The 27570-nt window shown below is 43.2% G+C and overlaps 1 protein-coding gene across 1 annotated transcript; it reads right to left on the minus strand.

Moving 5' to 3' along the window:
* Nucleotides 1-412: 412 nt before the first annotated feature.
* On the minus strand, nucleotides 413-27568 carry LOC124788212 (UDP-glucosyltransferase 2-like). Its single transcript, XM_047255391.1, has 7 exons — nucleotides 27469-27568; nucleotides 26929-27133; nucleotides 11688-11869; nucleotides 11140-11599; nucleotides 3129-3351; nucleotides 2827-3046; nucleotides 413-925 (listed from the first exon to the last, which is right to left on the minus strand). The coding sequence occupies exons 2-7, from the start codon at nucleotides 27109-27111 to the stop codon at nucleotides 649-651; spliced, it is 1545 nt and encodes a 514-aa protein (XP_047111347.1). The 5' UTR covers nucleotides 27112-27133; nucleotides 27469-27568; the 3' UTR covers nucleotides 413-648.
* Nucleotides 27569-27570: the final 2 nt, after the last annotated feature.

Here is a 27570-nt window from a genome sequence, read left to right on the forward strand (position 1 = left end):
TTAGTAGTGCACTGGCAAAAGAATTAAGATGTACATTCCTAATGCATATATGTTTCTGCCAAAAAAGTGAGCAACTGATACAGAGGAATAGTTTAGGCACCAGTGACTTAAATACTGTGTGTTTCTATTCTCAGCAATGTGTAACACGGCAAAATCCACTCAAACAAATACACGCAACAAAAGATTTTTATTTTGTAAATAATACATTCAGTATTTCAATAAATACAAAGAGTCACATACTAGTCACCTGCACAGCAGGAATGAATACTTTTTATCGGAGTATCACGTGAAAACAAAAGTTAATATAATAAAATAATGGCGTGTGACGAGAGCCTCCCGCCGGGTAGACCGCTCGCCTGGTGCATGTCTTTCGATTTGACACCACTTTGGCGTCGATAGGGATGAAATGATGATGATTAGGACAAACAACATCCAGTCCCTGACCGGAGAAAATCTACGATCCAGCCGGGAATCGAACCCGGCCACCTTAGGATTGACAGTACGTCGCGCTGATCACTCAGCTACCGGGAGCGGACAATAAAACATCATATGCACCGTGCCATAGAAGTTTAGTTGAAGCCTATCTCTCCACATTGGCTGTAGTCAAAATCTATGGTACGAATATATGAGATTCCTCCAAAATTAGTTTCACAAAGTCTTCTCCTTCAGTTTAAGAGCCACGAATCTCTTGCAATAGCAGGCCGTCTTGTACAGCAAATAGACCACCACGGACGCCACTGCAACAACGAATCCGATGACATCCAGCAGCAGCACCTGCCACCAGCTCAGGTCGAGGGCTGCACTGCGCATGTGCGGAGCACCGTTGTGACGTATCACGTACTCGATCCACCACACAGCACTGTCCAGGGACCTCTCTTGGTGCTCACGGAATACTGCTGAGAGTCGCTTCATGTTCTCTCGGTAGCTGTGCGAAAAAGAGGGAAATAATCGTAGGGTGCAAGTAATAATTAGAAGTTACTGCAGAAGTTGAGTGCAAGAAAAAATAATGAAACACAGTTAATCAAACAGGAACTAAGTTTAAAAGAAAAAATATTAATATGTATTACGAAAATATGTGTAAAAGTGACGCGAAACATACACTACTGGCAATTAAAATTGCTACACCAAGAAGAAATGCAGATGATAAACTGGTATTCATTGGACAAATATATTACACTAGAACTGACATGTGAGTACATTTTCACGCAATGTGGGTGCATAGATCCTGAGGAATCAGTACCCAGAACAACCACCTCTGGCCGTAATAACGGCCTTGATTCGCCTCGGCATTGAGTCAAACAGAGCTTGGATGGCGTGTACACGTACAGCTGCCCATGCAGCTTCAACACGATACCGCAGTTCATCAAGAGTTGTGACTGGCGTATTGTGACGAGCCAGTTGCTCGGCCACCATTGACCAGACGTTTTCAATTGGTGAGAGATCTGGAGAATGTGCTGGCCAGGGCAGCAGTCGAACATTTTCTGTATCCAGAAAGGCCCGTACAGGACCTGCAACATGCGGTCGTACATTATCATGCTGAAATGTACGGTTTCGCAGGGATCGAATGAAGGGTAGAGACAAGGGTCGTAACAAATCTGAAATGTAACGTCCACTGTTCAAAGTGCCGTCAAGCGAACAAGAGGTGACCGAGACGTGTAACCAATGGCACCCCATACCATCACGCCGGGTGATACGCCAGTATGGCGATGACGAATACACGCTTCCAATGTGCGTTCACCGCGATGTCGCCAAACATGGATGCAAACATCATGATGCTGTAAACAGAACCTGATTCATCCGAAAAAATGACGTTTTGCCATTCGTGCACCCAGGTTCGTCGTTGAGTACACCATCGCAGGCGCTCCTGTCTGTGATGCAGCGTCAAGCGTAACTGCAGCCATGGTCTCCGAGCTGATAGTCCATGCTGCTGCAAACGTCGGCGAACTGTTCGTGCAGATAGTTGTTGTCTCGCAAACGTCCCCATCTGTCGATTCAGGGATCGAGACGTGGCTGCACGATCCGTTACAGCTATGCGGATAAGATGCCTGTCATCTCGACTGCTAGTGATACGAGGCCGTTGGGATCCAGCACGGCGTTCCGTATTACCCTCCTGAACCCACCGATTCCATATTCTGCTAACAGTCATTGGATCTCGACCAACGCGAGCAGCAATGTCGCGATACGATAAACCGCAATCGCGATAGGCTACAATCAAACCTTTGTCAAAGTCGAAAACGCATTTCTCCTCCTTACCCGAGGCATCACAACAACGTTACACCAGGCAACGCCGGTCAATTGCTGTTTGTGTATGAGAAATCGGTTGGAAACTTTCCTCATGTCAGCACGTTGTAGGTGTCGCCACCGGCGCCAATCTTGTGTGAATGGTCTGAAAAGCTAATCATTTGCATATCACAGCATCTTCTTCCTATCGGTTAAATTTCTCGTCTGTAGCACGTCATCTTCGTGGTGCAGCAATTTTAAAGCCCCGTAGTGTAATTGACTGGAGTCAGATTAAGGTTCAGAAAGAGGAAGCAAATTACAACCGCTAGAGATCAATCTGTATATAGAATTATATTTCTTACGTAGAAATTGTCCTTTGTATTTCTATAGCAACGAAACGTCACATAGAAGTACATTCAGAATTTGTCATTACTCTGCTAATGAAATCGAATGAATTTAAGGCTGAACTGTTTGACAACATAAAAATCTCTGGAAGTAAGCTACAGCTCAGGTCGAGAAATACTGGGGAAAAATATCAGTTTGTTAACTTGATAACACAAATGAAATTTTAATATTTCTCATCAAAATGAAAATATGTTAACTTACCTATCATTTCCAAGAACTGTGTGAATTGCTTTCAGAACGGTATCGGTAGTGACATCTTTGAATGACAGACGGTACCCAATTCCTGCCTGCACCATTTTAGCCACATTGTGCTCTTGATCTCCTATGAAAGGAATGCCAATCAGAGGCACTGCGAAGTAACTTGCTTCATTCATGCTCTGGAGTCCTCCCTGAGTGATGAACAGACGAATGTTTGGATGCGCTGAAAAAGCGGAAAGAGAGGTAATAGAGGTGGTCTGTACAGAGCTCTTCGCACAGGAATCCTACAGTGTACAGAAGCTTACCCAAGACGTCCTGCTGGGGCAGCCACTTGACTATCATGACGTTCTCCGGCTGTCCAGGCAGGCTGTCCACCTCCCACTTCCAGAGCACCCGCTGAGGCAGCTGCGCGAAAGCTTCGAGGAACGCTCGCCTCTTATGCTCTGGCAATGCAATACTTTTCACATTGCTGCCGAGACTGAAGTAAATCACACCATCTGTTGCACCATCAAGGAAATTTTGGATATCCTGCAAAATAAATAGCTCCATGGGAGTAACTACATTATATAGACAAATTGATAACTTAGAGAATGTGCTACAAAAATAGAAAACTATCCAAGATACTCATTTTTAATGAGATGTATCGTAAATTACTTTCGTTCTTAAGCACAATAAACACTGTACCGAACACTTGTAACAACTGTAAACTGGATGTCAAATTATTTTCATCACAATGTACCTTCTTCTAAAGGTTAAAGGCTGGTAATATCACTTACATCATTGAGTCTACGGGTATTTCAATGTTATTGCTACATTCTTTTCCCAGAAATGTTAGTCCCCAATAAGCTGGAAAAGTTCCTGTGTAGTTTGAAAGTTAAGAATAAGAACTACTCATAAGTTGAGGATATGAACTGATGTGGTGTGCTTACACACATTTTCTTAGTGACAACTGAGAACATTTAAACATTTACACGTAAAGCTTTTAGTGTTACCAGCTATCAAGCATACCTTAGTTTCTCACCACATGATTTTCTATAGCTAACTCATTTTAAATCACTAAATATTTAGCCATAAATTAAAGTTTCACTACTTGTCTCACCAGTACATGTCTGAGGTGGGAAAAGAAGAGATTACGTTTATCACAAATTCCATGTGTGCTTACGCGCCTATTTCCATTTGCCCCACATGCCGGCGGTGTCCACTGTTTCGAATCTCTGTCACAATTTTGTCCAATCTTCTGACTGATCAGTGTGCAGGATTTTAATCTTCAAGCAGAGTTTCAAGCCATCGCTCCCTAGATCATGTTACTGCCTGTTTCATTTTACTCTCAAACTGCTGAGAAGCTTAAAAAGATGCGAAGATGTTCTGCCAGACCTCCCACTTCCTTACCCAAGCTGGCTGTAGAGCTGCCTAAAAGCCAGTTCAAATGAGACACATGTGTTATTATTATTATTACACATTTGTCTGGAATGACCAAAGAACGAGACAACATGACAGCTCTTAGATATTGTGTGTACGCCATTCATGAATAAAAGTCAGCGAAAGACATTAGGTTATTGGAACTTCAATCCCAGAATCAGCCATCAGACGCAATGCAACCGTTAAAATAAATTGGTACCTACATCCTTCCAACAAAATGATTTCACTCTACTCATAAATATAGATAGCCAAAAGATTTATAAAACACCTTTGATATAATTTCACATTTCCTCGTAAATTTTGAACAACACTCGTAACAAACCTGGGAGTCTGTGACTTTGCCCAAGTTAACAATTTTATTTATGCTTGGCTTCATAGCCACACTAAACGTATTTTCCTGTATTTTTGTTCAGTGTAGTTGGCTGGATCGAGTGCATGCCAATGGACATGACTTCTTCTTCTTCCTTAGCATTTGTCCCACATGCCGGCGGTGTCCACTGTTTCGATTCTCTGTCACCATTTTGTCCAATCTTCTGACTGATCAGTGTGCAGGATTGTAATCTTCAAGCAGAGTTTCAAGCCATCGCTCCCTAGATCATGTTACTGCCTGTTTAAATTTACTCTCAAACTAAATACAATCTTTCCCGCTGTTGTATGTCCTCCAAGAATAACTCCGTGCCATTTTAGAAGGCTTTCTCTCCTCTTGTCCACATTTGGCACTGACCATATAAATTACGAAATCCTCATTTGTAACGTGATCGTGTACTGTTAATCAAGATTTCCACCTCAGAAACTTTGCTTCTTCGACAGTAGATCGTTGCTTCACTTCTTTATTTGAAGTGCAGCATTCAGCATCGTTTTCTGAACGGATTACAAATCTGTATACTTTCGACTTCAGAAAATTTGTAAAACATAACTTTATACAATGCCTGACATAAAAAAATTGAAGCATCCAGCAGAAGTGGGTTGGACGTAAATGTAACTTCCTATAGGTTCACACTAACGGTAGATGTGTAAATAATTAAAGTTGCAGTTCTCTGTAACAGGTAGAATGCCCACCATACTGCATTAGTATTGTCACCAGGACTTTCTCTGGTGAGTGCAGCTCTGCTAATTCCTTTAAATATTACTCGTTTCATCGATGGTTTAGCCACACATCGTTATCTCTGTTGATGTTCCTTAAATAAGTTACAGTGTCTCCAGTTGATTACTATTTACTATGCTAAGTCTCATACAAAAACTTATCTTCGTCAATTTCTATGTGTTATAGAAGACACTAAAACTAATTTTATTTGTATATAAGTCGCTTGATAGTTTTTAGTATATTGTTGTTTGCTCTTACTACTTTCTAGCAATGCCAGTACCCCTCTTTCCCATGTTGTTGATTGCTTTTACTACTTTGTACCAATACCAGTACCCCTCAAGCAATTCAGTGTTACTGATGGAATTAAAAACTTCAGACATAGTATTTTTAAATATTTGTTTCTTTTATTCTGTGTAGTTTGTTTGTCATAGGTTACATGTAAGGTACCACATCATAAAGATCATCGCCTTTATTGAATATTGTGACCTGCGGTTTTTCATGTGATTTTTGTAATTCATTTCTATACTTTTCATGTTTGCAGATAAGTAATTATATTCAAAATTTGCTTTGGTTTTCTAAATTACACACAGTTAAATATTCATGATTCGATAAGCTTGTCTTAACATTTAGCATTGTTAACTAGATATGTAAACGATGTAATTTTGAGTATATCATTTTTCCATTACATTTGCAGCAACTACTAACATTTAAATAAATGATCATCAGCTTTAATAGTTATATTTTTATCTATAAAAATATACAAGGAGACTGAAAATTCGCAAACGTCAGGTAGAAATATGACATGTGGCGCTTCCACACTGCAGCCAATAGCAATTTTCATTTTCCAGAATGAGCAAAATATACAGTGTAATTATGTCCTCATACACGACACTGTTCATTGTAGTTTCAAAGAAAGTAGGGCCCACTGTTTGACGATGCGATGCAGCGCAGTACACTCCTGTTTTCTAACAGCACAAGGTGTTTTCACGAAATAATAGTGTTTTTTCGGATGATCAAATTCAAGTGTTTTGTCTACTCATGTATCTACTAACAAAGAAACGTAACCAGCACGATCTCATAATATAAAGCGAAAAAAAGCACACATGCATGGTTATCAGCCCCAGAAATTGACCGTGTCGGAAAATTTGTGCCATATTTTTTTACAGTACTCAGTTATGGCCTTCTGAAAGTACAACTTTTAAACTTTCGCGTGCATTGTTTGCTTGTCACTCGCTTCGGCCCATTTTAACCTCCTAATGACCGAGTGCGAAATACTGTACAGTGGAGTGACAACCAGTGCCCTCCTATTCACGAGATTTCAAAGGCTAGGGAAGAGGAGGGGCAAGATAGCTATATCTGATAACCGTGATTTGAGAAATATTTTTCGAGAACACATTTTATCTTATGCACAAAAAAAATGGGAAGTCATAACAGAATGAAATATGTCAAACTCATGCACATGTACGTTCAATATCATTTTAACAATCTATATATGTACCTCAAATCAAAACGAGTAAAGCTAAGAAACTGAAGAAACATTACAAAACGAAGTTTGGGACTTCTTCATTACCATTTAATCATGCCAATCACGTTGAAGAATAGTGCATCTTCGGCAAATGTAGTTCAGTTTAACAGCGTCAGATTTAAAATTCAAAGAAAATAACGCACAACAGCGATGTTAATAATTAAATAGTGCTATGTTACTTCTTTAATCACACATCCATTCATTTCATTCACTTACACTGTATTTATGAATCGCGATATAACGGAGAAATCTCTGTCACCATGTAAAGGTCAGAAACTGCACATTGACACAGCTAATAAAAGCATGTAACCAACTTCAAAATAATATCTCACAGGCCTCTACGGGAAGGACTGACTCGGTATGCAGAAAAGTCAAAACAATCTACTGTGAAACTAAAAGTAACGGCGGTGACACTAAGAATGGTACGGGAATTACACTGTTGAATGCAGCAGAGAAAGCGAATAGGTGGAAGGAGTAAATTGAGGGCCTCAGTGAGAGCCAGAACTTACCTGATGAGCTGATAGAACAGGAAAGAGCAGTCGATATTGAAGAGTTAAATGATCCAGTATTAACATCAGGATTTAGAAGAACTTTGGAAGACTTAAAATCAAATAAGGCAGAAGGGAAGCCGCAACATAACGATTGCACACGTTGGCGTGTAGTATGTATCAGACTGGCGGTATGCCATCAAACTTCCGTGAAAACATCATCCGGACACTTGCGAAGATTTCAAGAATTATTGCACAATCAGCATAACAGCTTATGCGTCCCAGTTGCTGACAATAACATACAGAAAACTGGAAAAGAAAATTGCGAATCTGTGGATGACGATCAGTTTGGCCTTGGGGAAGGTAAAGGCACCAGAGAGGCAGTTCTGACATAGCAGTTCATAAAAGAAGCAAGACTGAAGAAAAATCAAGGCATGTTCATATGATCTGTCGACATGGAGAAAGCGTTCCGCAATGTAAAATGGTGCAAGTTATTAGAAATCACGAGAAAAATAGGGATAAGCTATAGGAAAATACGGACAACATATTCAAGAACCAAGAGATAACAAAAAGAGTGGAATACCAAGAACGGACGACAAAGAGTGTTAGACAAGGACGTAGTCTTTCACCCCTGACATTCAATCTATGCAGCGAACAACCAGTGGCGGAAATAAAATAACGGTTCAAGAGTGTGATTAAAATTCAGTGTGCAAGTATATCAATGGTAAGATTCGCTGGTGACATTGCTATCCCAAGTGAAACTGAAGATGAATGAAAGATCCTGTTGAATAGAAGGAACAGGCTACTGAGTTCAGGATATGGGCAGAAGGTAAATCGAAGAAAGACAAAAGTAATGAGAAGTTGCAGAAACGAGGACAGCAAGAAAATTAACAGAAAATATGATAACGAATTAGATGAAATTAAGGAATTCTGTTACCTAGGGAGCAGAATAGCCGATGACGGACGGAGCAAGGAGGACATAAAGAGCGGACCAGCACTGGCAAAAATGACACTCTGCGCCAAGAGAAGTCTACTGGTATCAAACATAGGCCTTAAGTTGAGGAAAAAATTTCTGAGAATATACGTTTTGAGCACAGCATTGTATAGTAGTGAGACGTAGGCTGTGGAGAAATCGCAACAGAAGATAATTGAAGCATTTGAGATGTGGTGCTACAGAAGAATGTTAAAAATTAGGTGGACTAATAATGTGAGGAATGAAGAGCTTTTCCAGAGAACCGGTGAGGAACGGAATATATTGAAAACTCTGATAAGAAGAAGAGATAGCATGATAGCACATCTGTTAAGATATCAGGGATTAACTTCCATCAAGTAGTTAAGGACGTAGGTTGGAGTTGTTATTAAGATGAAGTGGATGACACAGGAGAGTAATTCGCATCAATCCAGTCAGAAGACTGATGGCCTAGAAAAAAGAAAAGAAACTCTTCCTCCCTGACCTATACAGTACTTCACGCTCAGACATTAAGCGGGCCTGCACTATGGTGGAATGCATGACAAACTAATGGTACACGCGTAGTTCCCAGACTATATTTTCAGAAGGTCATAGCTTGGTACTATCAGAATTATGGCCGAAATTTTCGTGCCAGACAGGTTCTTGAGGATAGTCTCTTGCTAGTGTGCTTTCTTCTTCGTTAAATAAGAGGTGTAGTTAGTGATATTTCTTTGTAAGAAGAAATCGTGTCTCATCAGTTAAGGAAGTGTAGTCCAGCTCTGCTGTTGCGTAGGTATAAACAAATGTCTGAAACAATGGAACCCACAGTACAGGAGACATCTCAATCCGTGGCCTTCAATTTCTGCGCACTACGAACAAAAACTTAAGCTTTCGCATCTTCATCTCCAACAGATGAACCCTGAACTGGACAGACAGTCTCCTCAAGCTTTTCGAAGAAGAACGAAACATCCTTTCACTAGCCATAGCCAGTTTGAAAATAACCGGTCTACCCGTTATCTGCTTGCCTGCAACTGTTCCATATTCCTGGAAACGGCGATTAATTTCGTTACTGTGGAACCGTTCATGACTGAGGCATCTGGATATTTCCCACGAGACATGTCTACAACACGTTGCCTGTAGATGATCAGCAAAACACTGTTCGATAATGATAACTCGTTTTTCATGGAAAAACGATACGTTGACCTATCTATGAACTGCACAATACAACAGACATCGTGTGTGTTGTACCTACTGCATTAGGACCTTTGTTTGTTGTCGGTATACATGTGTCGCCATTTTGCGGTGGTTGATTGAACGAATGAAGTGCAACTGCAGTTTACAGACATTTATTTTCATATATTTGACAGATGGACAGCACTGTATATGTTACCTAAATAGGAATATTACCCAAATTCAAATTCAGTTACATTGCTTTTAATATGTTGTTGTTGCTAAATGGTGGCCATAAAAACAGATAAAAATGGTTCCCTTTGGAATTAAGAGTAACTGAAACTTCAGCAATGGAGTTTTCAGTATGGTACAAGTCTATTAGTTATACGAAATTTAACGATAGGGTACGATGAACAATGGCAGGTAATTTTTCAAATCTTTTTCTGTAATTTGAGATCGGATGTACAATTGGAGGATGATAACCGTGTGTGTTACACTGAGTTTGTTCAAGATCTTGGTCAACAGTGAGTGGTAGCACACTTGTCCATGTAGCATCATTTCCCTTCCTTAACAGGGTGATGAGTTTGCTTGTGTAAGTAGACACGGTGCATTGAAGTTGAGATGGGGCTAACAGAGAATGCTTGGAGCGGAGACCATGGGCTCGTGGCAAACAATTGTCCAGCTTTATTTCCTTGCCCAGCCTAATGTCCAACCATGTGCTGAAAGGCTCCGTGAGCGGTGGGCAGAGGGAGGGCCACTGCCTAATGTTTTGTGGACCAACTTTGTAGATGGACATCGGTCACTTTAGAAAACACAGGCTGCAGGAAATGATGTGCTAATCTCGTTATCTGTCCCTCCCCCCCCCCCCCCCTGCCCTTTTCCCCTATCATGTCTCCCACCAGGCACCAGGGCAGCTACCACAGGAGACATGTGATTGGTCCGCCTGACACTTCATGCAGGTGCATGAAAGGTGACCTACATATCTAACCGTAGTTTTTGATGTTTTTCTAGGTTATACTGTCGCAGAGACACAAAATCTTTCTGAACGAATTTTCAGTTGGGAGATGTAGGGAACGTGTAAAAAATTTCCTTTAAAATAAGACTGTTAGGCGGCTGACAACGAGAAGAGATCTTTTTCATTGAATTTCACCTATAAAGTCTAGATTCTCACAGAATGACGATTTCATTGTAGAATATGTTTCCTATCAGGTCTTGCAAATTCATAATGAAGTTACTTCATCACTTTCCTCACAATAACGTCTTTAACTGTGGACGTGTGCTTGACTAACTGTCCTTAAATCAGTCTGACGTTATTCGCGATCTTGTGAGTTCCTACAAATATGGCTTTATCGACAACTGACACAATTCTGCTCGTCATCTCCTTCTGACAGAAAACATCTTTATGCATGCTTCATACACGCAACCTGTTGTCACACACTGAGCGTTCAGTGAAGCGCGTGACAATATTTTAACGAACAGCATACAATTTACTCAACAGATTCAGTGGACCAAGGGTCTGTGTGCTGTGTCATGAATTACGTGTGTCAATCAATAAAAGCTCAATTATCAAAAAGTAATCAAATAATTATCGGAGAATTCTTTGCACCCTATAGTGGCACACTAGTAAGTTCAAGGCGAAATTATTTGTCATGAATTAGCGAAAGTAGATTTTTCTACTTACCCTAGGAAGTGGCTTCTGCTCTTTCTCCAGATGCAGTCCCGTCAACTCGATGATATTAGGCAGCAGCGGTCGCGGATAGTTGACGCTGAAGTGGTTGTCTGCAAGAAGGAGGCTGAAGTTTCTGTCGATTTCGTATATATGGGGGATACCGGGACCAAAATACTTCCTAACGAGCTCATTTTGCGATGGTATCACTTCATAGTTCATTATGTAAGTATATCGTGCTATAATGTAGGCGTTATACAGCCTTTGCCAGAAGGACATGTGGTCTGTATACCCAAGCATGACATCGGGAGAGTATGCCGGGTTGTTGGGATTCCCAAAAGAATCCAGTACTGCAGCGGGAGCGCCCAGAGACACGAAGCCAATTGTTGGTGGGTATCCCAGGAGATGAATCAAGCCATAATAGCAATAATACATTAACTTTTCTATGATTATTACGTCGAAAGATTGTTGGGACCTGCGAACAAAGTTAAGAGGTCATATTATCTCAGCACTGAAATTTTGAGAACGCAAAATATATCATTCAATTCAAACATCATAATTACCGAAGGAAATCCTTAATCTGTTGGGACTCTAACTGGATCTCGCAAATCGCCTTTCCTGCAGGAGTCCAGGCACTCATCACTTCCATTGGGCTTTTGTCTGCCATTGATACAAAGTCAAATGATGTCTTCCAGTATTCGTATGTTGCCGACAGATCAATTTCTGTGTAATTCTGGATATTTTTCTAATGGAAGAAATATGTAACAAGAACAATAATGAATTACATTCTAATGCCTAAAAGTTGAGCTAAGGTAAGGAAAAGCAAGAACAAGGGAAAGTTATCACCCGTAATCATAGCATTTTGAAAGTGCTTTTTTATATCTCCGTAAAATGACCTGTACCCTACTTCGAGCAGGTTACTGATTTAAAGACAACGGTAAGTAGAGCAGCAGACTGGCAGTTACTGAGTCGTATTTTCATTTTCGTTGCGAGCAGAGAGTAGTCTCTTGGTGAGATTTACACTGTAAGGTGTCACGGTCGTCATTTAGACTCTATTTTGTAACGTGGACTCCTCGGGTGCCTAGAAACAGTTCGAACCCAGAGAACTGTCTAAGAAGCATGGAATGAGCTACAAAGTGACGGAACCTGCCCCTTTAGCTGCGCTTCCCGATGCAAGCTTGTTTGGTGGTACTCTGGAGTTAGATATTTCGAGTCTTGGTGGTATATGAAATTTCGGTACCTGTATGTCCCAAGCAAGAGGAACAGAGGCGGTGGCGTAAATCTCCCTGATCATCAGACTGTAGCGCCTCAAAACTTCTCTGCGTTGTTTCATGGAGTGACAGCATGTAGCGTTGTTGATAGTAATTGCGGGATGGGGATACTAAGCTTAGCTGTTTCCTTGTTACTATTCAAGGGAAGATGGATAGGTGCCGGTACTGATATTTACATCCTCACGGCACCCTCCCTTCAGCCAACAGTGCCACATATCTCCTCCGCTTTTGAGACCGTTAATCAACTGTCTGCAGAACTTACAACTACTTGAAAGTTTAGCGCTGGATGCCATACACACAGCAGTGCTTGTGCAGTTCACGGAAGTTACAGGGTGTTTCAAAAATGACCGGTATATTTGAAACGGCAGTAAAAACTAAACGAGCAGCGATAGAAATACACCGTTTGTTGCAATATGCTTGGGACAACAGTACATTTTCAGGCAGACAAACTTTCGAAATTACAGTAGTTACAATTTTCAACAACAGATGGCGCTGCGGTCTGGGAAACTTTATAGTACGATATTTTCCACATATCCACCATGCGTAGCAATAATATGGCGTAGTCTCTGAATGAAATTACCCGAAACCTTTGACAACGTGTCTGGCGGAATGGCTTCACATGCAGATGAGATGTACTGCTTCAGCTGTTCAATTGTTTCTGGATTCTGGCGGTACACCTGGTCTTTCAAGTGTCCCCACAGAAAGAAGTCACAGGGGTTCATGTCTGGCGAATAGGGAGGCCAATCCACGCCGCCTCCTGTATGTTTCGGATAGCCCAAAGCAATCACACGATCATCGAAGTATTCATTCAGGAAATTAAAGACGTCGGCCGTGCGATGTGGCCGGGCACCATCTTGCATAAACCACGAGGTGTTCGCAGTGTCGTCTAAGGCAGTTTGTACCGCCACAAATTCACGAAGAATGTCCAGATAGCGTGATGCAGTAATCGTTTCGGATCTGAAAAATGGGCCAGTGATTCCTTTGGAAGAAATGGCGGCCCAGACCAGTACTTTTTGAGGATGCAGGGACGATGGGACTACAACATGGGGCTTTTCGGTTCCCCATATGCGCCAGTTCTGTTTATTGACGAAGCCGTCCAGGTAAAAATAAGCTTCGTCAGTAAACCAAATGCTGCCCACATGCATATCGCCGTCATCAATCCTGTGCACTATATCATTAGCGAATGTCTCTCGTGCAGCAATGGTAGTGGCGCTGAAGGGTTGCCGCATTTGAATTTTGTATGGATAGAGGTGTAAACTCTGGCGCATGAGATGATACGTGGACGTTGGCGTCATTTGGACCGCAGCTGCAACACGGCGAACGGAAACCCGAGGCCGCTGTTGGATCGCCTGGTGCACTAGCTGCGCATTGCCCTCTGTGGTTGCCGTACGCGGTCGCCCTACCTTTCCAGCACGTTCATCCGTCACGTTCCCAGTCCGTTGAAATTTTTCAAACAGATCCTTTATTGTATCGCTTTTCGGTCCTTTGGTTACATTAAACCTCCGTTGAAAACTTCGTCTTGTTGCAACAACACTGTGTTCTAGGCGGTGGAATTCCAACACCAGAAAAATCCTCTGTTCTAAGGAATAAACCATGTTGTCTACAGCACACTTGCACGTTGTGAACAGCACACGCTTACAGCAGAAAGACGACGTACAGAATGGCGCACCCACAGACTGCGTTGTCTTCTATATCTTTCACATCACTTGCAGCGCCATCTGTTGTTGAAAATTGTAACTACTGTAATTTCGAAAGTTTGTCCGCCTGAAAATGTACTGTTGTCCCAAGCATATTGCAACAAACGGTGTATTTCTATCGCTGCTCGTTTAGTTTTTATTGCCGTTTCAAATATACCGGTCATTTTTGAAACACCCTGTAAGTAATGGTGCTGTCTAGCGTAGTGCCAGTGGCATCGAGACACCCTAAGTGGCGAATATGTCCTTCACAGATGAATTACGCTTCTGCTTGCAGCATTATTTTTCATCGCACGGTCATTTCGAAAGAAAGTCGTTGCCATTTCCGTTAGAGGAATATCGTGAACAGTTTGATGATTGACAATGCATCATACTGAAGTGCTCAGATATTCGTTGATGATCAGCTGTATATCTTTCATCCCCTGAGGTACGCTGATTACGTACTGCAACCACATGACCCGAACAGGTGGCTGAGACAATGGTATGATACTGAGCTCGTATTCTGGTGGACAGAAGTTCAAATGTCGCTCTAGCCATCCTGATCTAAGCTTTCCGTGGTTTCCATAAATCACTGAAAGCAAATCCTCTGATGGTCCCATTGAAAATAACACAGCTAATTTCCTTTTCTTTCGTTCCCAAATCTGAGTTTCTGTCCTGTCTATAACGACACCGTCTGCGACGGGGTTTAACCGTAATTATTCTTCCTACTTCTTTGTAACTACACTAGGAATGAACTAAACAGTTTCTTACTAACAAAAAGCGATAACCAGATAATATATTCTAGAAACCTGTTAATAATATAATAATTAATTATTTAATATATTTAATGTAGGCCATGAAGCACACCTAAAGCAACAAAGTAATATACAGAAACGTAGTAATGTTTTCTAAGTGTTGTATGTGTTGAAGCATACATACTGAACTTCCGTTTATTTTAAACTTATTTAAGATCCTAAACAATCTATTCATACTTATTAGAATTAATAAGAGCAGGCAATAGGAGCAGAACATCGGCCATATGTCTCATGTTTAAGCAAGTGCGGCGATAATTGGGAATAGGGAAATTATAGTAAGATACCTTTCCTCCAGATGATTTTTAACGTTACAATCATTTTGAAACGCAATCTTATAAACAAACGTCGCACTGTGCACTTTTGTTATTTTGGACCGTTACAGAAATATGTATCAAAAAAATGGTTCAAATGGCCCTGAGCACTATGCGACTTCTGAGGTCATCAGTCGACTAGAACTTAGAAATACGTAAACCTAACTAACCTAAGGACATCACACACATCCATGCCCGAGACAGGATTCGAACCTGCAACCGTAGCGGTCGCTCGGCTCGAGACTGTAGCGCCTAGAACCGCACGGCCACTCCGGCCGGCAAATATGTATCCTCACAAATATTTACGAGGGTTGCCCAGAAAGTAATGTACTGCACTTTTTTCTCAGCCAAAAACAAAGCTAAGAATGCGAAACGTTATTTATGTATTATTTGAAGTCTTCTGAGTGAGCTCGCCAAGTTTCCGTCACATCTGACTGATAGTGTAGCTGCAGGACAGTTTCAAAATGGCAACTGTAGCCGATGTAGGCCACAAGAAATGTGCCGACATTGAATTTCTCACTGCAGAGAAAGAAATTTGGGGAATATTCACAAATGATTGTGCAAAGTCTATGGAGCATCTGCTTGTCGACAGAAGTACAGTTAGTCGCTGGGGGCGGAGGGTGAGGTTATTAGGTGGCGGTTCGACGCAGCTCCACGATTTTCAGCGGTCGGGGAGACCACCATGGCTGTCACACCTGACATGTTGCAGCAACTGCTACCGCCAATAAGGTCATGATCACCACATTTTGGAACTGTGAAGATGTGATTATCATTGATGTGATGCCAACAGACGGTGCCACTAATTCAGAAGCATATGTCAACACATTAACAAAAGACGCGCTTCCGGCGAATTCGGCACCACAGCAACCCAGGAGATGTTCGCTGCAACAAGATAACGCTCGGCCCCACACAAGTCTGAGAATTCTGAACACATCGCAGAAAGGGGTTGGTCAGTGTTACCCCATGCATGGGGCTAAGAAATGAAAGAGGAAGCCGCCTGGTAGAATTCTGCACAGAGCACAACTTAATCATACCTAACACTTGGTTTAAGAATCATGATAGAAGGTTGTATACATGGAAGAACCCTGGAGATACTAAAAGGTATCAGATAGATTATATAATGGTAAGACAGAGATTTAGGAACCAGGTTTTAAATTGTAAGACGTTTCCAGGGGCAGATGTGGACTCTGACCACAATCTATTGGTTATGACCTGTAGAATAAAACTGAAGAAACTGCAAAAAGGTGGGAATTTAAGGAGATGGGACCTGGATAAACTGAAAGAACCAGAGGTTGTACAGAGTTTCAGGGAGAGCATAAGGGAACAATTGACAGGAATGAGGGAAACAAATACAGTAGAAGAAGAATGGGTAGCTTTGAGGGATGAGGTATTGAAGGCAGCAGAGGATCAAGTAGGTAAAAACACGAGGGCTAGTAGAAATCTTTGGGTAACAGAAGAAATATTGAATTTAATTGATGAAAGGAGAAAATATAAAAATGCAGTAAATGAAGCAGGCAAAAAGGAATACAAACGTCTCAAAATGAGATCGACAGGAAGTGCAAAATGGCTAAGCAGGGATGGCTAGAGGACAAATGTAAGGATGTAGAGGCTTATCTCACTAGGGGTAAGATAGATACTGCCTACAGGAAAATTAAAGAGACCTTTGGAGATAAGAGAACCACTTGTATGAACATCAAGAGCTCAGATGGAAACCCAGTTCTAAGCAAAGAAGGGAAAGCAGAAAGGTGGAAGGAGTATATAGAGGGTCTATACAAGGGCGATGTACTTGAGGACAATATTGTGGAAATGGAAGAGGATGTAGATGAAGATGAAATGTGAGATACAATACTGCGTGAAGAGTTTGACAGAGCACTGAAAGACCTGAGTCGAAAGAAGGCTTCCGGAGTAGACAACATTCCATTGGAACTACTGACGGCCCTGGGAGAGCCAGTCCTGACAAAGCTCTACCATCTGGTGAGCAAGATGTATGAAACAGGCGAAATACCCTCAGACTTCAAGAAGAATATAATAATTCCAATCCCAAAGAAAGCAGGTGTTGACAGATGTGAAAATTACCGAACAATCAGTTTAATAAGCCACAGCTGCAAAATACTAACACGAATTCTTTACAGACGAATGGAAAAAGTAGTAGAAGCCGACCTCGGGGAAGATCAGTTTGGATTCCGTAGAAATACTGGAACACGTGAGGCAATACTGACCCTACGACTTATCTTAGAAGAAAGATTAAGGAAAGGCAAACCTACGTTTCTAGCATTTGTAGACTCAGAGAAAGCTTTTGACAACATTGACTGGAATACTCTCTTTCATATTCTAAAGGTGGCAGGAGTAAAATACAGGGAGCGAAAGGCTATTTACAATTTGTACATAAACCAGATGGCAGTTATAAGAGTCGAGGGACATGAAAGGGAAGCATTGGTTGGGAAGGGAGTAATACAGGGTTGTAGCCTCTCCCAGATGTTATTCAATCTGTATATTGAGGAAGCAGTAAAGGAAACAAAAGAAAAATTAGGAGTAGGTATTAAAATCCATGGAGAAGAAATAAAAACTTTGAGGTTCGCTGATGACATTGTAATTCTGTCAGAGACAGCAAAGGACTTGGAAGAGCAGTTGAAGGGAATGGATGGTGTCTTGAAGGGAGGATGTGAGACGAACATCAACAAAAACAAAACGAGGATAATGGAATGTAGTCGAATTAAGTCGGGTGATGTTGAGGGTATTAGATTAGGAAATGAGACACTTAAAGTAGTAAAGGAGTTTTGCTATTTGGGGAGCAAAATAACTGATGATCGTCGAAGTAGAGAGGATATAAAATGTAGACTGGCAATGGCAAGGAAAGCGTTTCTGAAGAAGAGAAATTTGTTAACATCGAGTATAGATTTAAGTGTCAGGAAGTCATTTCTGAAAGTATTTGTATGGAGTGTAGCCATGTATGGAGGGTAAATAGTTTGGACAAGAAGAGAATAGAAGCTTTCGAAATTTGGTGCTACAGAAGAATGCTGAAGATTAGGTGGGTAGATAACGTAACTAATGAGGAAGTATTGAATAGGATTGGGGAGAAGAGAAGTTTGTGGCACAACTTGACCAGAAGAAGGGATCGGTTGGTAGGAGCTCCACTGCAGACCACCCCTACGTGTTCACATGTTAACCCAACGACATCGTCAATCACGATTTCATTGGGAACGGAACCATCGAAATTTAACCGCCGATCAATGGAAACTTGTCGGCTCTTTGGGTGAATCACATTTTTGCTACATTAGGTTCATGGTCGTCTGCACAAACGCCGTCATCGAGGTGAATGGTGGCTCGTAACGTGCAGAAAGTCACTGACGCAGGCTGGTGGGAGCAGTATTATGCTACGGGAAACATTCTCATGTTCTTGCAAGGGACCTGTGGTACTAATCGAAGACACGCTGCTGGCCTGAACCACCTGCATCCATTCGTGTATGGTGTTTTCCCCGACAGCGATGCCATCTTTAAACAGTAGAATTGTCCATGTCTCGTCCACACCCGACGCGCGTCTCTACGAACTGTCTGTGTGAGTTTGAGATACTAACGTGGCCAGCAATACTCCCAAAACTGACCCTGATAAAACATGTGGGACCAGCTCAGACCCCAAATCCATCCCGATGCCAGTATCCGGGATATCAAGGAACCGTGTTACAGTAGTTTGAGGAATGTTATAGTGAACTCACGTTGATGTCTCGGCAGCGAAATTCGTTCTTAAGTAAATCCTATCGAACCCATCTGGGTCGCTATCGGGTGCCATCATCGCGTACGCAAATCGGCAGCCCGTTATTTACGCGCATTACATGACCTGTGAACAGACATCTAATGCCACACATCTCCGCAAACCTACTAACAAACAATCCGATCCCCGATACGCAGAATCAGTGATGTATTTCGTTCCAAAGACGGACAAACAAGCTATTAAGCAGGTGGTAGTAATGTTTTGGCTCATCAGTTCCTGTTTTACTTTGGGTATGTGCATCGTTCTACATCTACATCTACATCTACATTTATACTCCGCAAGCCAACCAACGGTGTGTGGTGGACGGCACTTTACGTGCCACTGTCATTACCTCCCTTTCCTGTTCCAGTCGCGTATGGTTCGCGGGAAGAACGACTGTCTGAAAGCCTCCGTGCGCGCTCTAATCTCTCTAATTTTACATTCGTGATCTCCTCGGGAGGTATAAGTAGGGGGAAGCAATATATTCGATACCTCATCCAGAAACGCACCCTCTCGAAACCTGGCGAGCAAGCTACAGCGCAATGCAGAGCGTCTCTCTTGCAGAGTCTGCCACTTGAGTTTATTAAACATCTCCGGGAACGCTATCACGGTTACCAAATAACCCTGTGACGAAACGTGCCGCTCTTCTTTGGATCTTCTCTATCTCCTCCGTCAAACCGATCTGGTACGGATCCCACACTGATGAGCAATACTCAAGTATAGGTCGAACGAGTGTTTTGTAAGCCACCTCCTTTGTTGATGGACTACATTTTCTAAGCACTCTCCCAATGAATCTCAACCTGGTACCCGCCTTACCAACAATTAATTTTATATGATCATTCCACTTCAAATCGTTACGCACGCATACTCCCAGATATTTTACAGATGTAACTGCTACCAGTGTTTGTTCCGCTATCATATAATCATACAGTAAAGGATCCTTCTTTCTATGTATTCGCAATACATTACATTTGTCTATGTTAAGGGTCAGTTGCTACACCCTGCACCAAGTGCCTATCCGCTGCTGATCTTCCTGCATTTCGCTACAATTTTCTAATGCTGCAACTTCTCTGTATACTACAGCATCATCCGCGAAAAGCCGCATGGAACTTCCGACACTATCTACTAGGTCATTTATATATATTGTGAAAAGCAATGGTCCCATAACACTCCCCTGTGGCACGCCAGAGGTTACTTTAACGTCTGTAGACGTCTCTCCATTGATAACAACATGCTGTGTTCTGTTTGCTAAAAACTCTTCAATCCAGCCACACAGCTGGTCTGATATTCCGTAGGCTCTTACTTTGTTTATCAGGCGACAGTGCGGAACTGTATCGAACGCCTTCCGGAAGTCAACAAAAATAGCATCTACCTGGGAGCCTGTATCTAATATTTTCTGGGTCTCATGATCAAATAAAGCGAGTTGGGTCTCACACGATCGCTGTTTCCGGAATCCATGTTGATTTCTACATAGTAGATTCTGGGTTTCCAAAAACGACATGATACTCGAGCAAAAAACATGTTCTAAAATTCTACAACAGATCGACGTCAGAGATATAGGTCTATAGTTTTGCGCATCTGCTCGACGACCCTTCTTGAAGACTGGGACTATCTGTGCTCTTTTCCAATCATTTGGAACCCTCCGTTCCTCTAGAGACTTGCGGTACACGGCTGTTAGAAGGGGGGCAAGTTCTTTCGCATACTCTGTGTAGAATCGAATTGGTATCATGTCAGGTCCAGTGGACTTTCCTCTATTGAGTGATTCCAGTTGCTTTTCTATTCCTTGGACACTTATTTCGATGTCAGCCATTTTTTCGTTTGTGCGAGGATTTAGAGAAGGAACTGCAGTGCGGTCTTCCTCTGTGAAACAGCTTTGGAAAAAGGTGTTTAGTACTTCAGCTTTACGAGTGTCATCCTCTGTTTCGATGCCATCATCATCCCGTAGTGTCTGGATATGCTGTTTCGAGCCACTTACTGATTTAACGTAAGACCAGAACTTCCTAGGATTTTCTGTCAAGTCGGTACATAGAATTTTACTTTCGAATTCACTGAACGCTTCACGCATAGCCATCCTTACGCTAACTTTGACATCGTTTAGCTTCTGTTTGTCTGAGAGGTTTTGGCTGCGTTTAAACTTGGAGTGGAGCTCTCTTTGCTTTCGCAGTAGTTTCCTAACTTTGTTGTTGTACCACGGTGGGTTTTTCCCGTCCCTCACAGTTTTACTCGGCACGTACCTGTCTAAAACGCATTTTACGATTGCCTTGAACTTTTTCCATAAACACTCAACATTGTCAGTGTCGGAACAGAAATTTTCGTTTTGATCTGTTAGGTAGCCTGAAATCTGCCTTGCTAAACAGATAAACCTTCGTCCCTTTTTTTATGTTCTTATTAACTTCCGTATTCAGGGATGCTGCAACGGCCTTATGATCACTGATTCCCTGTTCTGTACATACAGAGTCGAAAAGTTCGGGTCTGTTTGTTATCAGTAGGTCCAAGATGTTATCTCCACGAGTCGGTTCTCTGTTTAATTGCTCGAGGTAATTTTCGGATAGTGCACTCAGTATAACGTCACTCGATGCTCTGTCCCTACCACCCGTCCTAAACATCTGAGTGTCCCAGTCTATATCTGGTAAATTGAAATCTCCACCTAAGACTATAACATGCTGAGAAAATTTATGTGAAATGAATTCCAAATTTTCTCTCAGTTGTTCTGCCACTAATGCTGCTGAGTCGGGAGGTCGGTAAAAGGAGCCAATTATTAACCTAGTTCGGTTGTTGAGTGTAACCTCCACCCATAATAATTCACAGGAACTATCCACTTCTACTTCACTACAGGATAAACTACTACTAACAGCGACGAACACTCCACCACCGGTTGCATGCAATCTATCCTTTCTAAACACCGTCTGTACCTTTGTAAAAATTTCGGCAGAATTTATCTCTGGCTTAAGCCAGCTTTCTGTACCTATAACGATTTCAGCTTCGGTGCTTTCTATCAGCGCTTGAAGTTCTGGTACTTTACCAACGCAGCTTCGACAGTTGACAATTACAATACCGATTGCTGCTTGGTCCCTGCATGTCCTGACTTTGCCCCGCACCCGTTGAGGCTGTTGCCCTTTCTGTACTTGCCCGAGGCCATCTAACCTAAAAAACTGCCCAGCCCACGCCACACAACCCCTGCTACCCGTGTAGCCGCTTGTTGCGTGTAGTGGACTCCTGACCTATCCAGCGGAACCCGAAACCCCACCACCCTATGGCGGAAGTCGAGGAATCTGCAGCCCACACGGTCGCAGAACCGTCTCAGCCTCTGATTCAGACCCTCCACTCGGCTCTGTACCAAAGGTCCGCAGTCAGTCCTGTCGACGATGCTGCAGATGGTGAGCTCTGCTTCCATCCCGCTAGCGAGACTGGCAGTCTTCAAATCAGATAGCCGCCGGAAGCCAGAGAGGATTTCCTCCGATCCATAGCGACACACATCATTGGTGCCGACATGAGCGACCACCTGCAGATGGGTGCACCCTGTACCCTTCATGGCATCCGGAAGGACCCTTTCCACATCTGGAATGACTCCCCCCGGTATGCACACGGAGTGCACATTGGTTTTCTTCCCCTCTCTTGCTGCCATTTCCTTAAGGGGCCCCATTACGCGCCTGACGTTGGAGCTCCCAACTACCAGTAAGCCCACCCTCTGCGACTGCCCGGATCTTGCAGACTGAGGGGCAACCTCTGGAACTGGACAAGCAGCCATGCCAGGCCGAATATCAGTATCAGCCTGAGACAGAGCCTGAAACCGGTTCGTCAGACAAACTGGAGAGGCTTTCCGTTCAGCCCTCCGGAATGTCTTTCGCCCCCTGCCACACCTTGAGACGACCTCCCACTCTACCACAGGTGAGGGATCAGCCTCAATGCGGGCAGTATCCCGGGCAACCACAGTCGTAGTCCGATCATGGGATGCATGGGACGAGCTGGCCGTCCCCGACAAACCCCCATCCGGACCCCCACAGTGATGCCCATTGGCAACAGCCTCAAGCTGACCGAAGCCAACACTGCCTGAAGCTGGGAGCGAAGGGATGCCAACTCAGATTGCATCCGAACACAGCAGTTGCAGTCCCTATCCATGCTAAAAACTGTTTTGAAAAGAACATCTGAACTAATCTACAGCGAGCGCAAACGAATCGACAAAATTTAAACGGTTATTAAAATACAAGATTGCCTAGTAAATGCGGTAATGCTGCTACTTGCGCACTGCTGACACTGCTCGGCGGCGGAAGGAGACTACGCGAATTTACACTATTCAGGTACTAAAACGCGATGCTACACTCTCAAATACTATAATACGCCCGAAATTTATGAATTAAACAATGCAAGTACCAAAAACACGCAAAGAAATTAAGAATTAAACTATGTAACAAATGAGTGAGCTAGGAGTATACGACTTGCTGCTGCAGCTGCTTATCCAACGGCGGCAGGGAGCACACTCAACAATAATTAACAGACAGATATCCTAATTCTTTATGAGGATACGTATTTCGGTAAGTCATACAACAATCCCATTTATCAGTGATATGTCGCAGTCCCTCTGGCCCGGATGTATGATCCTGTTAGGTATAATGTCGTAAATCAGTTATATTCTCCCCTGAGCCAAGCTGGCCTGGATACTGACACCAGGATGGATTTGATGTCTGATCTTGTCAAGCACGTTTTGTCAGGGTCAGACTTGAGGACATTGCTGGCCACAGCAGTAGCTCAAAATCAGACAGTTTATAGAGAGACACGTGTCGTGTGTGGACGAGTGTACTGAAAAATGTCTCCACAACACTGTCACGTGGGAGGCAACTCCTATCTTCTTCCAGTTACGCTTCTTCTTCTTTTCATTTTTCACACAGTCACGCCAGTTTCTTCTCCTATAGTTTCATTACTCGCTTTTTTATCACGTTCCTCATGTGTCCGTGCTTATCGTAATGAGTGTAAATTGGAAAATGTACTGTACCTAGTTAGATGTAGGAGCCCTAGATTTGGTAGTGGAAATAAATCAATACATAAGGAAGTAAAAGCTAAAAATATGCGTGAATGTAACTGCTTGATAGACATGTATTAAAACCAATGGAAATGCCTTTGTATAATGTAGCGAACAGTATGAAATGAAATTAATATAGTAATGTACACTCCTGGAAATGGAAAAAAGAACACATTGACACCGGTGTGTCAGACCCACCATACTTGCTCCGGACACTGCGAGAGGGCTGTACAAGCAATGATCACACGCACGGCACAGCGGACACACCAGGAACCGCGGTGTTGGCCTTCGAATGGCGCTAGCTGCGCAGCATTTGTGCACCGCCGCCGTCAGTGTCAGCCAGTTTGCCGTGGCATACGGAGCTCCATTGCAGTCTTTAACACTGGTAGCATGCCGCGACAGCGTGGACGTGAACCGTATGTGCAGTTGACGGACTTTGAGCGAGGGCGTATAGTAGGCATGCGGGAGGCCGGGTGGACGTACCGCCGAATTGCTCAACACGTGGGGCGTGAGGTCTCCACAGTACGTCGATGTTGTCGCCAGTGGTCGGCGGAAGGTGCACGTGCCCGTCGACCTGGGACCGGACCGCAGCGACGCACGGATGCACTCCAAGACCGTAGGATCCTACGCAGTGCCGTAGGGGACCGCACCGCCACTTCCCAGCACATTAGGGACACTGTTGCTCCTGGGGTATCGGCGAGGACCATTCGCAACCGTCTCCATGAAGCTGGGCTACGGTCCCACACACCGTTAGGCCGTCTTCCGCTCACGCCCCAACATCGTGCAGCCCGCCTCCAGTGGTGTCGCGACAGGCGTGAATGGAGGGACGAATGGAGACGTGTCGTCTTCAGCGATGAGAGTCGCTTCTGCCTTGGTGCCAATGATGGTCGTATGCGTGTTTGGCGCCGTACAGGTGAGCGCCACAATCAGGACTGCATACGACCGAGGCACACAGGGCCAACACCCGGCATCATGGTGTGGGGAACGATCTCCTACACTGACCGTACACCACTGGTGATCGTCGAGGGGACACTGAATAGTGCACGGTACATCCAAACCGTCATCGAACCCATCGTTCTACCATTCCTAAACCGGCAAGGGAACTTGCTGTTCCAACAGGACAATGCACGTCCGCATGTATCCCGTGCCACCCAACGTGCTCTAGAAGGTGTAAGTCAACTACCCTGGCCAGCAAGATCTCCGGATCTGTCCCCCATTGAGCATGTTTGGGACTGGATGAAGCGTCGTCTCACGCGGTCTGCACGTCCAGCACGAACGCTGGTCCAACTGAGGCGCCAGGTGGAAATGGCATGGCAAGCCGTTCCACAGGACTACACCCAGCATCTCTACGATCGTCTCCATGGGAGAATAGCAGCCTGCATTGCTGCGAAAGGTGGATATACACTGTACTAGTGCCGACATTGTGCATGCTCTGTTGCCTGTGTCTATGTGCCTGTGGTTCTGTCAGTGTGATCATGTAATGTATCTGACCCCAGGAATGTGTCAATAAAGTTTCCCCTTCCTGGGACAATGAATTCACGGTGTTCTTATATCAATTTCCAGGAGTGTATTAAAAGTATCTTGCACAACAATAATGCAAATGACTGGCACTGCGATACTGCAATGACTGCCGTTCACAATGGCAACTAAAAATCCTTCAATTTTGGACTTGAGAGACACGTGTACAGTTTATCTGAAGGAATTTAATTAATCTATGATTTACTATTCATTAACAACTAAGCCGCATTGAAATTCCAGTAACAAAAATAATGTCATATTTGCTACAGAATGGTTGAACTCAAAATAAGTAGCGTCATACAGATTTCAAAAGCACCATCTAGTATCTTTGGCACGGAATTTGAAATATTGTAACAATATATGATGTCTGAGTGATACACCTGCATACATTAAACATATCTACATGCTTTATTAGGTGTCTGACGCTGAAAATCAGTTTGAAAAGCAAACAAATTTCCCTAAACATTTCTGTATCGTTACATGGGGTTAAGACACAGCTGCACGTCTTCTCTCGTGCTTAATGACGGTAAAAGTCACGCTTGTAGCAAAAGACTGCTTCAGTTTTTAACTGAAAGAATATTTTTTATGACATTCGTTTCAGTATGTGCAGACTTCGAAGCTGTGTAACAAGACGGTAGCTTAATTCATAGAGCAATCTTAAGCTGACACATGTGCTACGAGTTTATAGAGCACCTTCCTCTGCAAGTTTAACGAGTGGTCACCGGCAGTTCTGCGACTAAGGCTTTACGATGGATTTGTCCCTCAATAAAATTACGGCATCCATCCAGAGTCGCATAATAACATCTCAGTTGATAACAGCAGCTACAGTATCTCAGTAACAGGCTATCGTCTGCCCCAGCTTCCCAAAAGTGCATCGCATCATCAAACCGGGGTCGATCTTCTAGTGCTCCTAAAAGTGGGAGGAAACATTGGATCGCCGGCAGCTCGATAGCAAACGACTCCAGGTTCCGAAGTCCAGGAGAGGAACGTGATCAATACATGCCACTGTTATATTGCCGTCTAATGACGTCATGTGATAAAAGGAAAGAGTGATAAGTCGAAAAAATGCATTGGATCCTTGAGCATAAATCCACGATTTCGCTATTTTTACGTAATTTAACGGCAGTTAAGGCTGTAAAGAAATCAGGTAATTGCCGACCAAGGACCATTACTCATCAAATGAACCTTTTCGGCGTATGCTATAACAGACGAGAAATTTAAATTACAATTGTGACGTCTACAGAGTTTTAAATGTCTGCACAGTGATCTTTCTGGTATCTCTCGCCAACATAACTCTGCAGATTGTTCGTGGAATTCATGCTGCTCCGAACAATAACCTTCAGTGAGGAAAAGTGCCGTCCAAGCTGTATAAAAACTACATTCCTTGTCATAGATTCCTTCTCTACCTGTTATGACAGTGATATTCTCTGTACAGCCAAAGGTTTACTTACTCTTATGGGGTCCGCTGTGATGAGTGTGACCTGGTGGCCTCTTCTGGCGAGCTCGAGGGCTATCAGTCGGAAAGGCAGCTGGTGGCTGATGGACGGTGTCGGGATGATGGCCAGAATCCTGGCAGAATTTGTAGCTCGAGCTGCCAGCATCAGCACCAGGTATAGCGTCACAGAGCTCCTCATAGCGAAATAACCAATCGTGCACCTGCAGACAAAGGCAAGGACTACATAAAAGCACTTTACCGGTCTGCTACAGAGAAAAAGAATAACTAAAGCACAATCCCTGACACTGCCGTGTTTCTGGAAGTTTTCTCTCAACAGCCGCGTGGGAAAGAATCGAATATTTATTATGGCTACTCTCTGTATTAGTCCCAGACCACCAAGGTATGTAAAAAGGAATATTGGATGATTCTATGTCAAGTGGACTACGACGCGCAACAATCTAAGATTTCTTTTTAAATTTTACGTGGAGCATTGTTAAACGATCAAATGAATATAGGCAAATTTCTAGCTCACAAACGTTTTGAGTAGAGACGTCACCTGTTCAGATGTGCTAAAGAACGGCAACGCCACGAGAGGCGTATGCTGTCACCTAGGACCTCGACTCCGCCGGGAGAAGAATCGGAAGGCGTCTGGATACAG

This window comes from Schistocerca piceifrons, chromosome 3, assembly GCF_021461385.2.
Source record: "Schistocerca piceifrons isolate TAMUIC-IGC-003096 chromosome 3, iqSchPice1.1, whole genome shotgun sequence".
NCBI lineage: Eukaryota > Metazoa > Arthropoda > Insecta > Orthoptera > Acrididae > Schistocerca > Schistocerca piceifrons.

Coding starts and splice junctions, on each gene's coding strand:
- LOC124788212 (XM_047255391.1), bottom strand. CDS start 27,111: ATGAGGAGCTCTGTGACGCTATACCTGGTGCTGATGCTGGCAGCTCGA. Junction 11,600..11,687: donor CAGATTAAGGATTTCCTTCG/GTAATTATGATG, acceptor CTTTGTTCGCAG/GTCCCAACAATCTTTCGACG. Junction 3,352..11,139: donor AGCAGAAGCCACTTCCTAGG/GTAAGTAGAAAA, acceptor TTTATTTTGCAG/GATATCCAAAATTTCCTTGA.